General features: G+C 37.5%; 2 protein-coding genes across 4 annotated transcripts in view; one reads left to right on the forward strand and one right to left on the reverse strand.

Moving 5' to 3' along the window:
* The window catches only part of LOC131541764 (serine protease FAM111A-like), a 20,174-nt gene extending 8,955 nt beyond the window's left edge, over positions 1–11,219 (reverse strand). The window contains exons 1-3 of one of the 3 annotated variants that reach the window (XM_058777723.1): positions 11,085–11,219; positions 10,761–10,871; positions 754–816 (exon numbers count right to left, since the gene is read on the reverse strand). In XM_058777723.1, coding sequence (XP_058633706.1) covers positions 754–810 — 57 coding nt within the window. In that variant the 5' untranslated portion in view covers positions 811–816; positions 10,761–10,871; positions 11,085–11,219. Of the gene's footprint in view, positions 1–753; positions 817–10,364; positions 10,503–10,760; positions 10,872–11,084 lie in introns of those variants that run through there. The other 2 variants (XM_058777726.1, XM_058777724.1) reach the window with 2 other exon arrangements.
* Positions 11,220–16,844: 5,625 nt separating this feature from the next.
* LOC131540812 (sperm flagellar protein 2-like) lies at positions 16,845–20,843 on the forward strand. Its single transcript, XM_058776072.1, has 5 exons — positions 16,845–16,940; positions 18,505–18,675; positions 18,886–19,080; positions 19,414–19,590; positions 20,700–20,843. Exons 1-5 carry the CDS (start codon positions 16,845–16,847, stop codon positions 20,841–20,843), a joined length of 783 nt encoding a protein of 260 aa, XP_058632055.1.
* The last annotated feature ends 3,156 nt before the right edge of the window (positions 20,844–23,999 follow it).

Below are 23,999 nucleotides of genomic sequence, written 5' to 3' on the forward strand. Positions count from 1 at the left end.
ATGTTGAATGTGTTACACTTAATGCACATTTATGCTTAAATATTTAAATTGTCATTTTATGTGCTTTCTCTTAACTCCTCAAATTGCTGTGACAGTTTCTACACTATAGTGGGGCCCATTTTCATTATCCTGCCTAGGGCCCCACAACCCTAAGGGCCGGCACTGATCACAATCATGACACCACACCCTGTTTTTATAGAAAAATTAACACTTGAACATGAATCAGTTCAAATAAAATAAGTACAGCATTTTCTATCCTCAAGAAATACTATGTCTATAAAGGTTAATATTTTATGTATTTGAGGTCTGAGATGTGGGAACGGTGAAGAGAGAGAAAGGGCAAACCAGGGTGCAATTTACTCTCGCAATCGACTGGAAAGCAGTCTGTGATCGACTGGTCGACTGCAATCAACTGGTTGGTCACCCTTGCACTAGACTATGTGCATGCCATATTTTCTATGGGCACACTGTGAAACATCAGTTTTTCTATTGGTCATATGATATGATTTCGCATGGCAGATTTCACCAAACTTGAACTTTGACATGCATGTGTACATCTGACTTGCACAAGTGTAGTCTGAATGTCCCTTTATAGTCCATTATATGGACTCGCACAGATTGATTATTTTTCTAAAAAACTCCATTTGTGTTCATCTGAAGAAAGAAAGCCAGAGACATCTGGGATGGCATGAGGGCGAGTAAATGATCAGGGGACTTTCAGAATATTGGGTAAAGTATCCTTAAGTGATCTACCTGCTGCAGATCTTTTGAGGGTCCCTCTTCAGCTTCTGTCTTAAGTGAATGAGCCATCGGTTCCTGTGAAATATCAGTGAAATTAATACAGGTTTACCACGGTCTAGAGATTTCTATCATAATTTAAATCATGACAGGACAGGTAAGTGCAATGCTATCACACCAAACATGGTGTGAAACAATTTTAATGTACTGATCACACTGAGACTGCATTGAGAAAACTGATAGACGGAACAGTCAAAAACATCTGCTGTGAATCAGTGATATCACAGTTCAAACTGAATTTCACTGATGTTCTTTTTTTTAATTCCTTTTTTTTTAATTCCTTTTTTTTTTTTAATTAAAAAATTTAATTAAAAAAAATTAAATTTTTTTAATTAAAAATTTTTAATTTTTTTTTTTAATTAATTAACCCCATCAACTTCGGTCAGAAATCTTGGTGTAATCTTTGATGATCAGCTGACCTTCAAAGACCACATTACAAAAACTGCTCGATCTTGCAGGTTTGCACTATATAACATCAGAAAGATCAGGCCCTTTCTGACAGAGCATGCTGCACAACTTCTTGTCCAGGCCCTTGTCATTTCTAGGCTGGACTATTGCAATGCTCTTCTGGCTGGACTTCCGTCTAATACAGTCAAACCTCTACAAATGATTCAGAATGCAGCGGCACGACTGGTCTTCAACGAGCCCAAAAGAGCCCATGTTACACCTCTCTTTATCTCCCTGCACTGGCTACCAATCACGGCTCGCATCAAGTTCAAGACACTGATGCTTGCATATAGAACAACCACTGGCTCAGCACCCGTTTACTTGCACTCTCTATTAACAAACTACATCCCTCCAGAAATCTGAGATCTGCTAGTGAGCGGCGCCTCGTGATACCATCACAGAGGCGCAAAATCACTCTCTAGATCATTCTCATTCACCATTCCTGGCTGGTGGAACGATCTTCCCACCTCTATCCGGAATGCTGGATCCCTGTCAATCTTCAAGCAACAACTGAAAACTCATCTCTTTCGACAGCACTTGACTTCATCCTAAACTTAAAAAAAAAAAAAAAAAAAAATTATCTTTACTTATTCCTTCCTTTGGTAGTTTGTATTTATTTGAACAATGTCTGAGACTTGGTGTTGCAAGCACTTCGTATGTCTGATTGCCTCTTCAAGATTAATCGCTCGATGTATTCCCCAATTGTAAGTCGCTTTGGATAAAAGCGTCTGCTAAATGACTAAATGTAAATGTAAATGTAAATGTAATAGACTTAGGGTTACATACAATACATACAAGTCAAAACATGCACATAGGGAAACATACATATATGATCATAAAATACACATAAACAGCTATACAAACACTGCAGAGTACAACGAGAAAAGAAAGAAAACTAATTCTTAAATGCTGGACACCAAACATCTAATTTATTAATTTATCCACACCTTGAGTATATGCATTCATGTTTCAAATTCAGGGCTCCATATTTTTTTTCAAAAGTACTCATTTTGTTCCTAAGTGAAGCAGTCATTTTTTCAAGTGTTAATGTATCTATTAATAGATTGAACCATTTGGGTAATAGATATTTTTGTTCTATCCTTCCAGTTTAATAGTATTACTTTTCTAGCTATTATAGATGAGGTAAAAATAAATGTTTTTGTTTCTTTTGAGGCATTAATGGGAGAAAGATCTCCTAACAGAAATACTGAAGGGGACTTAGAAATATTAAAATCTAGAATCATTTCAAGTTTACATATGACTTCTGACCAGAATTTATTTATGTATGTACAGTTCCAGAAGGAGTGGATATAATCATCTTAATTATTTTGACAGTATGTACATGTATTAGTATTAACATGCCCAACTGGAACAATTTACTTTTGGTGAAATACACACGATATAATATTTCATATTGTATCAACAGTATTCTAGAATTTCTAGATATAACAAAAATATCTTTGCAAAGTTCTAAAAGGTCTACGTCGGTATATTCAGAATGAAGATCATTATTCCATTTACCTGTTGGTAGAGAATTTATAGTATCATTGGAGACGAGAATATTATATATTCGTTATAGTGATTTTTTAAAAGGTAAGGCTCTTAATTTGTCAAAGAGTTCATGATTACGATTCACAAAGGTATTGATATTAAGTGTACTTTTTATAGCTTCCTTTAATTGTGGTAGCGTTTTTTCCCCGTAATATAACATTTCATTTGTAACTGACCAAAAGTCATAAATGAATGATTTTCAAAAATATCTCCTATGTTTGATATTCCTTACTCTTTCATTTTCAGAAAGATAAAAGCCTTTTTGTTGATAATAAACATGTTGTTATTCCATAATGGTGTCAAACTAGATGGTGAAGGGGTGAGATGAAAAAGACTATTAATTTTCCACCATACCGATAAAGTCTGTGAGATATTTAAAACAATTATGTTTCTTAATGTTATTGTCAATAATGTTTTTTTTTTTTATTCCACTTGTGGCTTTTTTCTTTATATTCACAATTGAGTGTGCCTGTTTAAATGTTTTGAGTTCAAATGCTGTACCTAAAAGAATAATATATAGCTTTTTTCTCAAAATATTTTGACTTAATTTACGTAATTGCTATGACTTAATTCTTGTAATTATTTCATGACCATAGTGATTCAAGGCATCACTGTGGCCTTTCAAATTCAGTTTCACTTCATTTCGCAGATACTGCTCATGAATTCAATTATTTATTAGGTTAATAATATGTTTATAATATAATACAAAACAAACTGAAGCAAACCACCACTTAATCAATCCACTCTTCTTTAAAACATGATGATGTTTTATTTCACATGTCATTATATTTGCGCTGGCTCTCGTGTTGAGAAATTTCAGCCTCAACCATTAAAACATTTGATTTTTACGGCGACTGATTTGGTGCATATTATTGTCTATGAAACCTGTAACCTGTATTGAACCTGTATTGAAACCTGTAAATCACTTTCAGAGGTTCAAACTTTATTGTGTCACCAACTCTAGCGGGTTGCCGCATTGCAACTATTTTGCATTTAATCAAATGTCTTTCCCAACTCATTTTTGTGTCTGTTCTGTGCGCGGCATTTTAATTCTTCTGTGCGGTCGCGACATAAGAAGTGTTTGTTGCCACCGACCTATATGACTTTCAATCTTCCATTTTTTTTAAACTTCAGGTTTCAATGTGTGCCATCATGAATGAAACTATAGATCTAGAGAAGAGAGGAAGATGCTAAGGGAAGTAAGTCCCTTATCTAAATCTATTGTATGACTTGAAAAGACTTAGAATATAGTAGTAAACAAGTCATATGAACTACTGTATTGTGCTTTTTGTAATTTTTGAAGTTCAACAGCCTCAGTTTTTGTTCACTTTCAATGTATGGAAAAGAGCAGCTCAGTCATTGTAAGTTTTACAGAACCTCAGACACTTTGATCTCCTGAGACGGACAATACACACACAGTGTATTAACATGCAGACATCTGTTTCGCAACATATGCATTAGTTCCTTTTCATCTCCTTCCTTCCCCTCACCCATCCTTCTCTTCACACAGCTCACTCTGAATGGTCAATAGTATTATAATGTTCTACATGAATGCAAGTGATATTTACAGTCATGTTTGGTATCATTTGACTCGTGTCTGGTACAATGGTCTCAGTCTTACAAGAAATATACTAAAAGGTAATACGATCCTAGGAGTTAAGGGATATTTTGTTCATTGTAGAGGGTGTGCCATTTACCAGCGTCTTGCAAATTACCTTCTGTCCCAAAAGGTGTTAACTCTACTTAATCAATATAAATTCCAATTGTTAGTTCCTGTCTCCATTTCGGGGGATATTTTTTCTTGGGCTGAGTACAGGATATCTTAAAAGAAGATCAGGGCAATTCTACAGCCAGAATGAGCCCATAGTATGAAGCGTGTCCACACACTTTTACATACTATGTATTTTTCTACTCTTAGATTCATCTCTGAGAATTTGATGTCTTGTATTGATTTGATTTCTTTGAATTGACTATGTAATTGGCATAATGCATATTTACCTGACTGATAATAAATTGTTGCATTTGATTTATTCTGACTTACTCTGAAAATGTTTTCTCAAGTAGATTAAGTAGGCGTATGTTCCCGCAAATCTGCATCCAGGGTTAAGTACATACTAGATCTCAGTTTAGATGGAGCATGGAGCACATCAGGTGAGATTCTAGATTTCTGACTAACTGCTTGACTTTAGTTAAGTTGTATGCAGTTGCATTAACTATGGGGGGCAAGTCATAGTACTGGTCATAACCACTGGTTATTGTCTCAGCATTAAGTTGTACGTAGTTATATTAACTATCGGGGCTAGATAAAAATACTTTTGAAATAAGTGCTGTCAGACGATTCATCTTGATGAATCATATCCAAAATAAGTTTTTATTTACATAATATATGTGTGTACTGTGTATATTTATTATGTGTATATATATATAAATGCACACACAGTATATATTTTGAAAATACAAGTATTTACATGTATATAATATATTTATATTACAGATAAATATATTTAATATACAGGTGCTGGTCATATAATTAGAATATCATCAAAAAGTTGATTTATTTCACTAATTCCATTCAAAAAGTGAAACTTGTATATTATGTTCATTCATTACACACAGACTGATATATTTCAAATATTTATTTCTTTTAATTTTGATGATTAGAGCTTACAGCTCATGAAAGTCAAAAATCAGTATCTCAAAATATTAGAATATTACTTAAGACCAATACAAAGAAAGGATTTTTAGAAATCTTGGCCAACTGAAAAGTATGAAAATGAAAAGTATGAGCATGTACAGCACTCAATACTTAGTCGTGGCTCCTTTTGCCTGAATTACTGCAGCAATGCGGCGTGGCATGGAGTCGATCAGTCTGTGGCACTGCTCAGGTGTTATGAGAGCCCAGGTTGCTCTGATAGTGGCCTTCAGCTCTTCTGCATTGTTGGGTCTGGTGTCTCTCATCTTCCTCTTGACAATACCCCATAGATTCTCTATGGGGTTCAGGTCAGGCGAGTTTGCTGGCCAATCAAGCACAGTAACACTATGGTCATTGAACCAGCTTTTGGTAGCTTTGGCAGTGTGGGCAGGTGCCCAGTCCTGCTGGAAAATGAAATCAGCATCTCCATAAAGCTTGTCAACAGAAGGAAGCATGAAGTGCTCTAAAATTTCCTGGTAGATGGCTGCGTTGACTGTGGACATCAGAAAACACAGTGGACCAACACCAGCAGATGACATGGCAGCCCAAATCATCACTGACTGTGGAAACTTCACACTGGACTTCAAGCAACATGGATTCTGTGCCTCTCCACTCTTCCTCCAGACTCTGGGACCTTGATTTCCAAATGAAATGTAAAATTTACTTTCATCTGAAAAGAGGACTTTGGACCACTGAGCAACAGTCCAGTTCTTTTTCTCCACAGCCCAGTTAAGATGCTTCTGGCGTTGTCTCTGGTTCAGAAGTGGCTTGGTAGCCCTTTTCCTGAAGGCGTCTGAGCGTGGTGACTCTTGATGCACTGACTCCAGCTTCAGTTCTCTCCTTGTGAAGCTCTCACAAGTGTTTGAATCAGCTTTGCTTGACTGTATTCTCAAGCTTGCGGCCATCCCTGTTGCTTGTGCACCTTTTCCTACCCAAATTCTTCCTTCCAGTCAACTTTGCATTTAATATGCTTTGATACAGCACTCTGTAAACAGCCACACCTTTCAGTAATGACCTTCTGTGAGTTACCCTCTTTGTGGAGGGTGTCAATGTTCGTCTTCTGGATCATTGCCAAGTCAGCAGTCTTCCCCATTATTGTGGTTTCAAAGAACAAGAGATACCCAGAATTTATACTGTAGGGATGGTCATTTATTCAAACTCAAATGTAAATATTCTAATATTTTGAGATACTGATTTTTGACTTTCATGAGCTGTAAGCTCTAATCATCAAAATTAAAAGAAATAAACATTTGAAATATATCAGTCTGTGTGTAATGAATGAATATAATATACAAGTTTCACTTTTTGAATGGAATTATTGAAATAAATCAATGTTTTGATGATATTCTAATTATATGACCAGCACCTGTATAAATATAACATATGTATTTATAGACATAATAAATATACACAGTACACACCCATATATCATGTGAACAAAAACTTTTATTTTAGTATTATCATAACCGCTGATTATTGTCTCAGCTTTAGTTAAGTTGTACATAGGTAACTGAAGGGGGATAAACAGAACTTCTGTTTAAAGGGGTCATCGGATGCCCATTTTCCACAAGTTGATATGATTCTTTAGGGTCTTAATGAAAAGTCTATAACATACTTTGGTTAAAATTTCTCAATGGTAGTGTGAAAAACACCCTTTTCCCCTTTTTAAAATCAGCTCTTTTCACAGCAACTCATTTTGTTGCATTTACCTTTAAATGCTAATGAGCTCTGCTGACCCCACCCCTCTCTTCAGTGGGGTGATGAGCTGTCCTGTTTACTTTAGCTGCATTTAGCCGCGAAACTTGCTAACTAGCTCATTATTAGGAAAGGCGATTTGCAAAGATTCATAAAAAACCCTTATACTCACTTCAGGTGAAGCTGGATCACGAATGATTCGCGCGAACATAGACGCATTTAGGTAGATCGGGGATGCATTCGCTTCAAAATCTAAAGTAATGTTAATCCTCTGTGTCTTCAGCGGCTCAGATGTCGGGAGTAAATGATGATGTTACGTAAGATACTGTTGTGTGAACTCCATGTCTTGTTTTCTCTCTCTCTCTCTCTCTCTCTCTCTCTCTCTCTCCTTGCAGAACCTGTATCTCCCACCTGAGGCTAATTAAGAGCTCTGCAGTGATTGGGGAATGGGAGAGGAGAGCGAGTATTTAAACTACAGCTGCTACTCAGACCAGCAGTTGGTGGTGGCTGGATGGTGTGCGACGGCTGAGAACTCATCCTTAGGCCTCAGAATTTATTGTGAAGCCCTAATTGGTGCTTTGGTGTACCTTTATCTCAATTGTGTTGAGATTGTTGAAGTAGAGGTTCTGTCATTGGTTTCGTTGATTACAGCTAAGACTGATCCTTAATCTACAGAGAAGTGATTGTTAACTTCAGTAGCCCATTATAAATTTTAAGCTTTAATTTATGTCTTTTGTTTTGGGTTTAGTAGGAAGGTGGGTGCCATTTTGTTTTGTATTACTTATTTTCTCCTGTTTATGTTAGTTTAGGGAGTTAGTTTAAATCTGCTGTATTTTGTTTTCTTTTCTTTGAAGTTTAGTCAGTTGGTTTATACAGTTAGCTCCTTTATGTTTGTTATTTTGGCCTTGGCCCCTTCTGAAGTTAATACCCCCTTCAACGTTACTCCTGTTTAGATGGTAAATAAAAACTTCTCTTTTTGCTGAACTACCGTGGCTGTGTGGGTTATTGTACCTTTTTCTGGGTCTGGAGACGTTTTCTCTGCCGTCGCACAGTGCCTCACCACCAACCATTTTTAGTTCTGTTGCGGTCTTCCCTAGACCATTTTAGACCGTAACAATGACAGCTATGTTCAGTATTAAATCCAGCAACAAAAGACCTCAATCACTTAGGAGTCTTGTCTATGTCCTTGCTCCAGCGGTGAAACAATGGCAGTCAGACTGTTACAGCTCACTCAGGGCGGGTCTAAGGTAAAACACCAGTGCCAATCAACAATCGTGGGAGTGGCCTGGGTCAGTGTGACGTCACACAGACAAGAAGCTGAGAATGGCATGATTTGAAAAAGGGGATATTATTTATAGAGATTAAAAAAATACCACTGGGTGGATTTTTATCATTATAGGGTGGTTGTGTACACACACTGCCAACACACATTTATGTTCAAACAACATGTAAAAGTGAGTTTTGTATCCAATGACCCCTTTAAAGAATGGTAAGACGGGCGACCTATTAAATAGTAGAAGTCATAATCTCTGGCTATTGATCAGACTGACGAGTTTGTGATCGTGGGGCCCACGTAAAGCGGCCCGACGTGAGGCACCCCGAGCGACCTAATGATTCCTAACGAACAAGTAAATGTAAAGTAAAGTGTTAAATAGAATAATCAAATGTCAGAATGATAACAATTAGAAGTTTACAAACAACCAATTTGGAATTTATCCTAAATTCGAGCTCATAATAAAATGGGAGTCAGATTATGTAATGTCAGACTAGAATTGGAGTCAGATTAGAATTGAATTTAAATTAAATAATTTTGCGCACTGAAAAGACCGAACATGAATAAGAATAAGTAACATTTAAAAAAATGTGTGGACAGCAAAAGTAATAATACAATGATTATAATTAATATACTTTAAAATGTTTTATTTAGAAATGCAGACTTTTAAACAAAATACCTGTTTGTTTTTTTCGGTAAAAGTTAAGAATTAACCTATTCAAAATTAAAATTTCTACTTTAATCATTGCTCAGTGTTAAGGATAAGTGAAGTAGACTTGGGAGGTCTTGTTGCAGCAATGTAATTGAAGGTCAGCCAGATGTGTTAAATGTCTGACATTCCATCTATAATATGTCGCTGCTCACATCATGGGTCCCTGCCTGCTTTAAGGCAGCCACAATAGTACCCATTCCCAAACAGTCTACTGTCAAGTGTCTAAACGATTACAGATCTGTGGCACTTACCTCCGTCCAAGCCAAATGCCTGGAGAGGTTGATCATCAAACACAAGACCATCAACACTTGACCCATACCAATTTGCATACAGGGAGAACAGGTCGACTGAGGATGCCATTGCGATTGTGCTACATACATTATTGGAACATCTAGAGCTTAAAAACACCTATGCGAGGATGCGCTTCATCGATTTTAGCTCGGCTTTTAACACAATCCGGTCGTATAAACTTAGATCTAAATTACACAACCTGGGACTAAACACCACGCTATGCATTTGTATTGTGGATTTTTTAACTAATCGCACACAGTGTGTGAGAATTGGCGGGCACACGTCCTCTACCCTTTTTACTAACACCGGGGTCCCCCAAGGATGCGTGCTTAGCCCACTGCTCTACACCCTTTTTACACATGACTGCTTTGCCATCTTCCCATCAAATCATATTGTCAAATTTGTGGATGACACCACGGTGCTTGGGCTCATTAACAACAACGATGAGATAGCATATAGGAATGAGGTACAACACTTGGCATTATAGTGCGATAACAATAGCTTGGTTCTTAACATCAAGAAGACCAAGGAAATTATTCTGGATTTCTGCAAAACTGGACAATACAAACACTCTCCGCTCTCTATCGGCAATGATAAAATTCATAAAACAGAGGTTCAAACTCCGGTCCGAACACCACTGGCCAAGAGCTTTGAGCTCTGCTCTCACGGAGAATACTGATTCATATATCATATTTTATTTTAGATAAAACTAGAAACAATGTTTAATTTATAAAGTGTTATTTTGAAATGTAAGTCAATAACAATTGGCTGAAGCCAGAGCCAATGGTGAAAGTCTTTGCGCGACGAGACCCCGCCTCATTTTGGAGGTTCTGCCCACTTTTGGAGTTCACGCCCCATTTTGGAGATCTCCGGTCTGCAGTTATACCTCATACTTGGAACTATACCTTGGCTTACAAGGTTGCTTGAGATGTACGTGCGACGTTTCCAGGTGCTGTCCATGGCGGTGGTGCTGAATTCGTGGATATCAATGGCTCAAGAATCGATTATTCATTTTATGCACGAGCTGTTTCACTGCGTTATGCGAGACATTTTAAAATAAATTAAAATAAACTCTCTGCTGTTTCGCTTTGCAACATTCATCACGTCAGAGAAGAAAACTAAGAAAGAAAAATATATGCCCAGAGCACCTCTCAGTGGTCACCGCATAAAATACAAGAAAAAAAAAAAAAGCCTACACGAGACACTGCTTAATTTAACAGCTTTTAACAGAAGAGAGAATAAATAAATAAATAACTCATTGGCCTACACAAGTAATAATATTGTGTATGAAAAACTTGTACCTTGATTGTACAATTAAAATAATCTGGATGAAGCACGGAAGTGTATGTGTAGTTTCTTTTTCTCTCTCTCTTTCGTTTCCTCTCTTATGCTCTCAGTCTGTCCTCCGCACCCTGTGAAAGGAATCGAAAGTTACTGAAAGTGTTACTTGCCAAAAGTGTCAGAGACAAACAGATTAAAACTTGTTAAAACCCAAAATGATATCCAACTCTCTGCCTCTAGTCTATTTACGCAAAATTCCTGAATTTCTAATGTAGCCGAAAAGAAACTAGATACACTTCCAAATAAAGAAAACTCATTTTGTAAGGAAAGCAGGAAATCTTTACCTTGTCAAATGTAAAAAGAATCTGGACTGTACAGGATACTGTCAAAATAAGTGAAGTCTTGACTTCTTCTGTTTTTTTCAGTCCACACACACCTGTGTTGCGAAGACACTGAACTCAGTGGCGGTCTTAACATAGAGGCATAGGTAGGCGGTTGCTTGGGGCCCCCTACCGGCGGTCGAAGTAGGGGGGCCCCCAACCAACCTAAAAAAAAAAAAAAAAAAAAAACCTTATCATCATGAACGCTTCAAAAACATGGTGAATTGTATTAATATTCTTAAGAAATACGTTGAAACATTGAAGTAGTAGTTAAAATGTCCAGTTCATGGTTATCTGTCCCTACACATACACCCCCTACTTTCATAATGAAATGGACCAGTCCGTGACGGTGCGCGGCGCGAAAGATAAACACACAGTGACAGGAGGACTGGGAAGTACACAAACAGAGACGAAGCAAGACGCGAAAATGAAACGATGTTACCCAAGCGGCTCAAATTAGAGAAAAAAACGAAAAGACACAGATAAGTATTTGGCAACGCTGCTGAAGATGACACACTTTTTTTACGGCTACTGTTGTTGGGGTTGGGGATGCAGACAGCCCAAAGCGTTGAACATGCCGCTACAGCAGCATCAGCAACAGCTAGCTGTGAAGTGGCGCTAGTTGTAGTTGAGGATAACATTAACCAAGAAATCAATGAAAAGGACATCACGTTGTTGCCGCCCGCCGTCACCGACAGTGTTATCGACTTTGACACAGATGAGGTGGAAGAGTTGTCCAGTGATGGCCATTTTGACACCGATGATGACGATGATGGGGCTTTGGTGAGTCAAATGCCTACTTCTGCTAGTAATAGCCCTAGCCATACCCTAATACAAATGATTTTGTGGTGAAGTAAATACTACAGAAAAAAAACATGTAATTTCTACATGTAAAACGGTCTCATTCTCTCTCACTCACTCACATACACTCACGTGGATATACATGGATTTGCTTGGAGCCAAATGCAACCTCACCTCTCCCCAGTTCGCCCCTCTTACCCCCTCTCACTCACTACTCACTCACTCACTCACTCAGACAGACAGACACACACACACACACACACTTTCTGTCATACCCTGCATCCTGTACATGGGTCTGCTTATGCAATGGCCCTCTCTCCCTCACACACACACACACACACACACACACACAGAGGCGAACCAAGATGAAGTGGGGGCCCCAGGCAAAATTAATAGATGAGGCCCTTCTAAAAGATTATTTTGTTAATATACCTTTGTTACCTAGATATATATTTATACAACATACAAAAAGTAGTCAAAACACATAATATAACATAAATAGTTTAGCACATCCAGCGTAACGCGAGAGGGAGCCCCTAGGGGATGCAGATATATTGCTCCATGTTACGTGTATATTATTAATAATGACATTTCCGATTGTTCAAATGGTCAGCTGTCGGGGGCCCCCTCAAAATGCGGGGCCCCAGGCAATTGCCTGCCTTGCCTGCCCTATTGCTACGCCTCTGCACACACACTATCATGTACATAGGTTTGTTTGTAGAATGTTTGAAATGTCAATCTCAAGTAATACCAACTGCAACCTCACTCACTCACTCACACATACAAAGTAAATTATTCGTCTTGACAGTATTTGTTAAGTATATGACTGTTTGTGGGGGTTTACCCTAACTTTTCTTGCTGGTTATATTGATTTGATCTTAAAAAAAAGAATAAACAGTGCTGGTTTCCTGGCATTTTGGCAAAGACGTGTTATCTGAAACCTTATTCTCTGTTGGGTTCCATCGTGACTGTTAGTTTGTATTGTGCTACACTGTGTTCTCTGCTTTCCATCTTCATTTTGGAGTAAAGTGTATGCAGGGTTTAAAGGGGAAGGTTTTTTTTCTCCTCTCCAACCTTTACTTCCCCGTAGATTAGCTTTACCTGCCTATCCACCATTTAGTCAGTACTTTCTTTTTAAAGATTGGATGGGGGGGGCCCCATACATACCTTCGCCTTGGGCCCCCAATTTGCTAAATCCGCCACTGAACTGATCACCCTCGTAGCAGGTGCGTAAGTTAACTTTATTCGAAACTCCTCTGGTACAAACCCCTCACCTAGGGGCGTGGTTCACTCAGTGACGATCTCACCAGTCAGTAATCACAACAACACCCAGTCAAATAAGCGCAGATGGGTATAAACGGAGGTCGGAGCCAGCTGCAAATGGGTGGGCCAGCCGATTTTGATTGGTTTGTTTAATGTCAAGGGTGTTGTAGTATCGGTTCACGCTCCTGGTGGCGGAAGTGGGCGAATTTTTAGCGATCTGTCAAAAAAACGAAGAAGACGACTTTCAGCGGCGGCACGGTAGATGAGTGGATGTACATTTTTTGTTTGTTTTGTAAAAAATATTACAAGCTGTGAAAAGTGCATTTTCTTGGTGGCTTTTGTACAACGTTTTCTTAGTACCACACACAGCTTACAATCTGTAATGTGCCTGACAAGATCTTTTTTTCCCCTACAGGTTATGGATACCGAAGACCATAAGCAGGTAATGTAATTGCATGGCATTGTAATTTTGTAACACTTTCTATGAAGCCCATGTTTATAATGCATTACAAGGGTATTTTTAAGGCATTATAATTAATGCATAATGCATTATAAAAAACCTTATAATATGTTATATCATCTTATGAATATTCATAAGAACAGTTTTAATGTATTATAATATTTACTTATTAGTGGTTATAGCTTTTAAGAGTATGATGATTTATAACACACAGTGAACACGTTGCATCCACTTAAGTTACAGTGGATTATATTTCTCATAGTTATAATGTATTATAGGTGTCATGTCTTGCCACCTTTCTTATGCTACTTTACTTAAAGCCATCAATGAGTATACAATAAGTATAGTAATAATAATAGTAATATTTTTTTTCTCTCAAACAGCCATAAGATCAGATATCAGATCAGAATGCTTTGAACTATTTTTATTTTAATATCAGTTTGATTATTTTGATGGTACCCTTTAGACAGCTGTTGTTAAGTAACTCAGCAACTACATGTCTACTAGCAGTCATTGGAGTATTAGTAGTATGTCTGCTAAATATATGCTAACACTTTATTTTGATGGTTCCCCAACAGACAAACTGACAAAAAATATTTCAACTTAATTTATTACAAATAAAGGTAATAAATTAAGTTGGGGAAAAAAAACTAATTTTTTTAGGTGTTACCAATTGAAGTATTTTTTGTTGTTGTTGTTGATCCAACTGTTCACTTTTTACAGTGTAATTTTCTAAAAAATAATACATTTTCAAAAGTATTAGAACACATTTCCTAACCTCCTAATCCACAATGTAATATAATTAAAACATTGTTTAAATAACATTTTATTTTTATTTAATACTAATAATAATCAATAATCAGTTTTGTGTAAATTAATGGTGAATAAACTAGCATTTTGTCTAGTGGTTTTTAAAAGGAATACTTCATTTAAAAATAGTAATAAAGTCTAATTTACTTGGCCTAATGTCATCCCTTAACATTTCTGGACACCATTTACTTGCATAGCATAGACCTACAGAGCTGAGAAATTATTCTTGAAATGTTTGTACATTTTCAACAAGAGAATAAAGTCATGCATATTGGATGGCATGGGGAGAATGTTTTAAATTTGGGTTAACCCTAATGCTCATTGTGCTTCTTGTGTACCCACCAGGTTATGTTTGGAAGGGCAAGTGAGGCGAGCTCCGTGGAATTTACTCGGAAGCAATGCATCCGGGATTTTGCAGTGTCCACTGCATGCAAGTCTATTGTGCTGAATGAATGATTGTACATGATTTGATTCATCAGAAATAAAATTTACCATTTACCCACCCTGAGATTTCAAATTAATACATTGATTTGTGTAACATGTTCTGAAGAACATTAGTATGTCATTTGCTGTAATTTGATTGAAAAAATATGCAAAATAAAAAATATGCAGTACAGGCAAATGTGATTATGTATCACACATTTACCTCCTAAGTGCAATTGCATCTCACTTTAATGTTCCTTGGTAGGCTACTGTAGAAGAATTGTAGAAGTAAAATGTAATATCCAGAAATATGCTTAAATTACTACAGTTAAAGGATTTAAAATGACACCGTCATGAAGCATGGCAAAAGGTGTAAAGACATGATTTCAATGTTGACAGTGAATGGTATTGGATACACACAATAATGACAAAACTAAGAATTTCAGTTTAAACTACTATGAAAATGCATTATATTTATATCATTTTAAACTACGATGAAATCCAGCCTACTTGCGGCATAAGCTCCTCCCACTTGCAGTTCTCAAGCTCCTCCCACTTGCTGGTCTTGGCGTAAGCTCCTCCCATTTGCAGGTCTCCGGACTGCAGCGATAACTACATGAATAAGCGTCTAAATAAAAGCTTTTAAATCAAAGTACCGTATGGGATACCAAACACACCAAAAGTGGGACGAAACAGCACGGTATTAAAGAGTTCGTGCCATGCGGACATTTCTCTGTTCATACTGATTCGCAGAAGTTCATGTGTTTTTCCCTGCACATAACATGATGAAGATCAGTATTAAGTTATTACATTTCTTTTGCTTATTATCTCTCATAATACTACATGTAGGGTAGAGTGGGGGGAAACGCCCCCCTAAGAACTGCGTAATTGTTTTCTGTGAAACAAAAGTTGAATGTGTCCACAATAGTTATAATAGTTTTAGTGACAATGACATCAATTATAAACCAAGTATGAAAGATGTCCAGAGTTTTCATCTTATTAGGGGTGGGGGTGGGGGTGACTTGTCCCCCATGTCTGACAAAGCAATTTTTACAGGCAGTTTTAGCATAAAATTAAATACTGTATATTTATTGAATTATTGAATATAATCAATAATTATGAATTACAAAATTATAATAGCCTGTTTGAAAAATATTATTAGCTGAGGCTAACTTGAGGCCATTTTTAAATATAAAGTCCAAATATTTTTATTCAACCAAAGTTAGAATACATTTGAGGAAAAACAAAGGATTTGATGTTCAGAACAGAGTAACTACAGTAATTAAGCCATGCCCCCTGGAGGCGTTTTACCCCACCAAGCTCGGGGCCGTTTTGTCCCACACACTGTAAGGAATTGTAAGGAAACATGTCCCCAACAAGAGCTATCAGTTGAAATGATGGAAAGGATTGTAAGTCTCCTTCAAGATGGAAATCCATCATGTGGCAAAAGTAGTTGGATCTTCTCATTCAGCTGTTTCTAAAATTTGGTGGAAGTATAAACAAAATGGAAAGGTTATAAAAGGAAAACATACAGGCAGATCAAGGAAGAAATCAAAGCATCAAGAAAGAAAACTCAAAGCAATTTGCCTTGATAATAGAAAATGCACAACGAAACAAATGAAGAAGAAATGGGCAGAAACAGGAGTCGATGTGTGTGACATAACTAAGAAACCGGCTGGATGAAACTAGATTTACATGTAGAAAGGCCAAATGAAAACCAGCATTAACACATAAACAAGAAAACAAGATTAGAGTGGGCTAAAGAGAAGCCATGGAGTGTGGATGATTGGATGAAAGTGATATTCAGTGATAAATCACGAATCTGCATTGGAAAAGGAGATGATGCTGAACCTTTTGTCTTGTGCTGTTCTAATGAAATGTATAAAGATGACTGCCTGAAGGAAACAACCAAATTTCCCAACTCATTTATGATATGGGGTTGCATGTCAGGTAAAGGACCAGGGGGAATGGGTATCCTTACCTCAACAGTCAATGCACAGGTTTACATCGAAACTTTGGACACTTTTCTCATTCCGTCAATAGAAAAGAAGTTTGGTGATGATGTTAGTATGATAATTCACCTCGCCACACAGCAAAGAGTGTTAAAGCTTTTCTTCAGGAAAGGCATATCAACTCAATGACATGGCCAGCAAACAGTCCGGATCTCAATCCGATTGAAAATGTATGGTGGAAATTGAAAAAAAAAAAAAACGTCCATGACAAAGCTCCATCTTGCAAAACTGATCTGTCAACCGCTATTCAAGAAAGTTGGAGACAGCTTGATGAATATTGTTTTTCATTAGTGAACTCCGTGCCCTAAAGAATTCCAGCTGTCATAAATGCCAGAAGAGGAACAACAAAGTACTAATTGTGTTTTTTTGGTTAATGATTCCATAATTTTTTCCTGTACTTGATATGGAAAATAATTTCCCATTAATTAAAAGAGTTTAATCTCATTTGTTTGAGGTATGTTTCGCATAACCAGAATGTTGAATTATCTGTGATTCGTTTATTTGCTATGAAGTAAAAAAAATTGGGTGAACAACATCTAAGTGTGGTGATTCCATAATTTTTGCCAGGGGTTGTACTTCTACATCACTCTTGTCAACATAGTACATAGTTATAAAAAAATATATATAAATATACTAAATCTAGTGCAGGGTTGTCAAACTCTGTTCCTGGAGGGTGACAGCCCTGCACAGTTTAGATGCAACCCTAATTAAACACACCCGATCCAGCTAATCACGTCATTAAGGCTTATTTGAAAGCTACATGGTATGTGTGTCGGAGCAGGGGTTGGAACTAAACTCTGCAGGGCTGCGGCCCTCCAGGAACTGAGTTTGACACCCCTGATCTAGTGCTTCTTTTGGGAGAAACAGTAGGGGCGTTTTATCCCTAGTCATTATATTTCATATAATGACTAGGTTTTTAAGGCTTTTCCCTACACTCCAAAAAACAAACAAACAAAAAAACAGTGAGGACAGTGTACTACAGTGTACTTAGCATGTGCTTCGTTCTATAATCAGAATAAATTGTGGTTTCTCAGTGAAAGAGATCTTCCTGTCCCTGATGACCCAACTGAACCTCTGCCCTATGACAGACTAGCCAATCTTAAGGTTAAATGATTTTTAACTTTAAATGGGGTCATATACAGTTTTTCCTTTCTTTTTTTTTTTGCCACAGATGTCTACATCTTCCATCCTTTTGCCTCTTTGCAAAGATTTATTGTGAATTTAGTGTGTTTTCATAGTAGTACATCAAGCTTTTATATCTCAAAAGATCAATAATAATTTTATGATTTGACCCCTTTGCAGTGAAACATACCTGAATAAATAAATTTGATGAATAGTTCGCCCCAAAAGGACAATTTGCTAAAATGTACTCACCATCAGGCCATCCAAGATGTAGATGAGTTTGTTTCTTCATCAGAACAGATTTGGAGAAATTTAGCATTACATCACTTGCTCATCAATGCAGTGAATCCTCTGCAGTGAATGGGTGCTGTTTCATTTTGGAGTGAAGTATTCCCTTAACTTTGACTTCAACTATCATGTTTCCCAAAAGATGTTCTGAACAGATAATCTATATATAAACATAAATGTGTTGTTTTCTCATTTCTGTGTGTAGTTTTTCTTCAGTCTGTTTGCGAGCACACGCTCATCTCTGCTGATGCTGGACTATCTGAGCATGCTGCTGTATTTCTGCTGCCATCCTGAACCGGCTCAGGGCTTCACCAGAGCTCTCAGCCTCGTGATCGGACACACACTGCACTATAAACACACCAGCCCCCTCACACAGGTACACACAGTATGAAAAGGACTCTTCAACAGACTCTTCTGAGCTGAAGAGTTTAAAGAGAACTTGTCAGAGTCATATTTCACCCCAAAATAATTAAAAAAAGAGAATCCTGTTTTTAGAACCTTTAAGATTTGCACTGTGACTATTTTTAATTCAACTAAACACATTAATCTTGCTTAATTTACTTATTCTTATTACTGTATTGCACAGTCTGTGCTGTATATGGAGGGTGCTGGAGTTGAGGAGTGTGACGCTGATGAAGACGAGGAGAGGGGGGTGGAGTCTGATGAAGTGGGTGTGTCTGTGGATGATGTGCTCAGAGTTCTGGGTCATGGAGATGATCATGTCTCCTCACGTCTGAACCGCTTCCAGCCAAACCGCAGGAGCAGAGATGAACTCAGAGAGGTAGAATATAACAGCTCTGCTTCAAAACTAAAAGATCCCAGCATCCCAACTTCACCCTACTTCGTTTGAACCATTTTAATGAAAAATATAAACAAATAGGAAAAAATTTTATTTCAGAAATACTTAAACAATCAATATGTTTGTGTGTGTGTGTGTGTTAGTCACTTATAACTGTCTCATAAATGTAGGTCTATTTGTGAAATCTTTGTGTCCAGTAGGTGTTCACTGGAAAGTATTTCACTTAGTTTTGGAACAGAGTGACGTTTCTGTAGATCAGTAGATGGTGTAAGGGGTCTGTATGGAAATGTGTTTCATGTTGTTTTGTGTGTTCAGGAGCTGCTGAAGGTGTTTAAGGAGTTGGGCTTTAAGGGTGAGGAGAAGATTCCTTTCTTCACGCTGTCCCAGCATCCCTTTCTGCAGGACCTGATGGAGGGATCCTCACAGTACCAGCTTCCTGTGAGTGTAACAAATAAATATGTGATCTCACACACACTACAACAGAGATCAGTGGTGAGAGTTTTCTGGCAAACAAAAGTTCAAATTAAAATATAAACATAAAAAATATATTTTTATTTTGGTGATTGAATGATCTCATTGAATGATTCCAGTCACTAAACTGATTCATTTTGCTTACATTAAAACATCCATTTGAAACATTTTAAGCTTTGATTCCATGAAAACTTCCTGTTTCATTAGCAATTACATCAACACAGGACAGAAACATGCACTCATCAAGACTTGATAGAATGACGATGGAATTTATATTCAAAGAACATGGTGGGTGAGAGTTCTGTGGGGGAATTCACATTGAAATGTAAGTATTGTGTTTTCATTTACTCAAACTCCTAGCGAAACAAGTGTTAATAGCCAGGGTTTTTTTTACACAAAGCCCAAAAACAATAAGACAACCACTATATAAGATAACAGTCTTTCCCTTTGTTGTGTTTTTGTAGTGCTGTTGGAAGCTGCGGTTGGAATTGAACTGCTGTCGTCTGGTCAGAGGAGAACTGGCCCCCGACTGAGCCTGGTTTCTCCCAAGGTTTTTTCTCCATTCTGTCACCGATGGAGTTTTGATTCCTTGCCGCTGTCGCCTCTGGCTTGCACAGTTGGGAACACTTAATTTCCAGCGATATCGTCGACTTGATTGCACAGATACTATTTAAACTGAACTGAGCTGGACGATGACATCACTGAATTCAATAATGAAATGCCTTTAACTGAAAATTGAGTGTTTAATCTTGTCATTTTACATTATTGACTATTTTGATATTGGAAAGTTGCTTTGACACTATCTGTACTGTTAAAAGCACTATATAAATAAAGGTGACTTGACTTGACTTGCTGTCATGCAAGATTTTGTCTATAAATGTTTTAACCAAACTTGAGCACTTCAGTATTTTGGATGCATGTCCTGCAGTGTCATATTTTCTAATGTTAAAATTGCAAACCTGTCTTAATATTTTTCTTAACATTTTCTCTTGTTTTAGGACTATTCTGGAGAAAATGAGCCTGCTGGGTAAGGACTTAAAAAATACAAAATAAGCAAGTTAATACACATTTTTGCTGAAATTAATTGTACTGTTGTTGTTAACAGGCATGGTTTATTTACTCTGCCTTAGGATTGCAAGTGTCCTGGGACAGGTGAGGGAGTGAGTGATGAGCTGGTGGAGCTACTCGGGGAGGACATCAAATTCCAGAGAGACCGAGGAGAGAAGCGCACAGGAGACCAGGGAGAGAATGGAGAGACTGTTTTCTCTTCTTGAGAGAATGATTAACAAATAAATTAACCATTGCTATGAGCTAGGGCTGTGCAAATAATCGAAAGCGATGATTATGCGCATCTCATCAGTAAAGCCGGTTCTGTGATTAGTAGTAAATCTCCATCACATGCTTTCAGATGGAGCGGCATTTACTACACAGAGCCATAGTTCATGGACAAGCTACGCAATATCACACTCATAATCGCAGGTGATACATCGCCAATAATGACTGCGATATTTTTGCTCTTGCGGAGTATAATTTGGACGATGGTTTGTCCAATTCATAAAGAATTGCTTGATAGAAATGTTTTAAGCAAGAATATTCAAACATACACATACTAAACATGACTATAAACCCGTAAACTATTCAATAGTTATTCAAAATGTCATACACAATGAGTGATTAGAGCATGATAGTCGAATATGTGGGTTACATACATGATATGAAGTTATGCAATGGACTGATATTTGTTTAGAAGTCCTTATAGGATCATTTTGGTGCATCTACATACTGTATGTAAAAGACCGTTTCTGTGTCGTTCTGTGAATGTGAGGACATGTTCTGTGAGGAACGAAAGGTCAGAAGGTCTAGAAGTAGCCTGATCTTCGTCTTGAGGAAGTGTCAACAAATGATTTTACTCATGGTTTTACTTTTGATTGTCATGATGTTGTCTCTTGGGTTTCTTGCCCCAAAATGGACAATCTCCTTCCTAAATTGGAATTATCAATAAGTGTTCTTTTGTGTTAATGTTGCAAGCTGTTCAAAGCTGCTAGTTGGTGGACTCGTGGCACCAGGGTATCATGGACTGATTTACGACTGGGCCTCTTTGTGGAATTTAGGCTCTTTGGGTTGTTTCAACACCGTTCTGAACGAATCTTAAAGGGGTGGTTTACTGCTTTTTTTCTTTGCTTGATTGTGTTTATGGGGTGCAATATAACATGTCTTCGCGTTTCGTTTGTTAAAAAACACCTTATTTTTCATATATTTCACCTTTATTGTAAGCCGCTTTCTCCTCTGTCATTTGAACGACCGGTTGACTTCCTGATTCTCTGAAATCACTCCCTCAGAAACAGGCAATGGGCTCAGATTGGTTAGTTGGGCCGGTGTGTTGTGATTGGCTAAACCGCGTACTGCACATTGTCCGGAAACGTCCCGCCCATTACCTTTACAGGCGACCGCTGCATGTGCTCCGGTCAAATGTAAATAATGGTGTCAATATTGCCGTATCAGTTTGAGCCAGAATCAGACCCAGAAAGCGGTAATGAAGAGAGTCAAGCAGAACTTCCGCAAGCACGGCTCTTACAAACGTTTCTGAATGAAGTTTGCTGTTGTGATTACATATCATTTTTGAAGTTTGTACACGTTTGTCTTATACACACAAAATAGCATCGAACTAACTGGCTACTATAACCAAACAGCTTTGGCTTGTGTTTACGTTCTTGATCAAATCGAAAAATTACGTCATAAAGTATACATGGAAAATACATTTACAAAATTAGTACATAATTACAAATTCGGGTCCAAAATGTTTGTATGCGTTTGTCAAAGACACACGAAACATCATTTAACTAACTGGCTACTAAAGCCAGCGTTGGCATTCGTTTACGTCCTTGATAAAACTATAACATTACGTCTGAAATTATACATGCAAATACATTTAAAATGATGAAATCTTACTTACAGGTTGTGGCCCAACAACTGCTGCCTCTGGTTTTAAAGTTGGAACCGCTCCATGTTTTAGTAATAGTTTCTGTGTGAATCCGGCATTGAACTCATGTAGATTCTGGAAGCTGTCTTCCGTAAAATGCGCAGCACAGAGAGCTAAATTAGGATTGTAATTGTCAGGAACATAATCAAACATAAATTTTAACCATTGTTGACGAACTACAGCGTCCGTAGGAAGCCCGAACACAGAAGACCTGACAGCTGGGTGAAAATAACACCGTTTCGACGGCATGACTACAACTCTCCACTATAACTCTTCCTCTTCGACAAAGCCGCAGAACATGACCTTGCCCCCTTTTTGGCATGTTCCGGAGGGAGGGGTTGATGGGTTTTTTACGTATGCAACCCGGGAAGTATCTCGTTGTAGTCCCATATGAGTCGTTTTTGTAGGCATTAAACTTCCTGATTTTTAAAAGACGATATCTCCGCTTACGCTGAACTTTCAGCGACCTCAACTTTGCAGATACTGTTCATGCACCAACAGCAACATTACACACTATTTAAAATGAAAAAAGTGAAATCGCAGTAAACCACCCCTTTAAATTGTCTGATTTGTTCTGATATCCTGCACCTTTATTACCTTTTAGTCTATTTCTCTGGGCATGAGACCATTGTACCAGTCGCACTGAAACATTTAAAATGATGGCAAACATGACTGAAAAATCACATGCATTTACATGGAACATATTTTGCATATAACCATTATTAGTGAACTGAGTAAAGGGAAGGAAGTGGAGAGAAGGAGCAAATATGAAGGAAGTGCAGGACAGAAAGAATCTTTTCTGCATCTTCACTCTATGTGATGTGTAGACAGATGTCCGTATGCGTTTGTATTGCCCGTATCTCAGGAAATCAAAGTATCTGAAGTTCTTCCAGCCTTACGATCCAAGGATCCAGTCCAAACAATGTGGTCCAAATTTTTATTTGTTGAGAATCATATTAACTATTTGAGAAAAAAAAGTTAAATGCTACTAATAAGTAAATAATACATTGAAACATTAGCATAAGTAAACATAGGTTTACAAAGGTCTATTATGACATTTACAGTACAAAGAAATGAGCTACACATAGCAGAACAAGTAGCAGGTCTATTAGTTTGCATTTATACTCCAGGACTAAATGTAAAGATCTATTCTGACACCTCAGATTTTCTGTCTTGTTCATTGCTATGGCTTTTTACTGTGTCAATCATCACAATTTTGGAATCTGTCCCGCAATTGGTACTAACACCAGTATTTGTAATTGGTACTGCAGACATATTGTAATGTATAATATTAATACTGTGGTGTTACTTTAAAATTGTTAAAAACTGTTTTGTTTTGTGATAGCGAATCCCTTGTTTGTCCTGAGCAGTAAAACTGCACAATAGTCTTTAGGAAAAACCTCAAAATGGTGGAAAACTAATGAATGTGCTGGACCTGGAGAATTCTTTT

Source organism: Onychostoma macrolepis, chromosome 05 (assembly GCF_012432095.1).
Source record: "Onychostoma macrolepis isolate SWU-2019 chromosome 05, ASM1243209v1, whole genome shotgun sequence".
Lineage (NCBI taxonomy): Eukaryota > Metazoa > Chordata > Actinopteri > Cypriniformes > Cyprinidae > Onychostoma > Onychostoma macrolepis.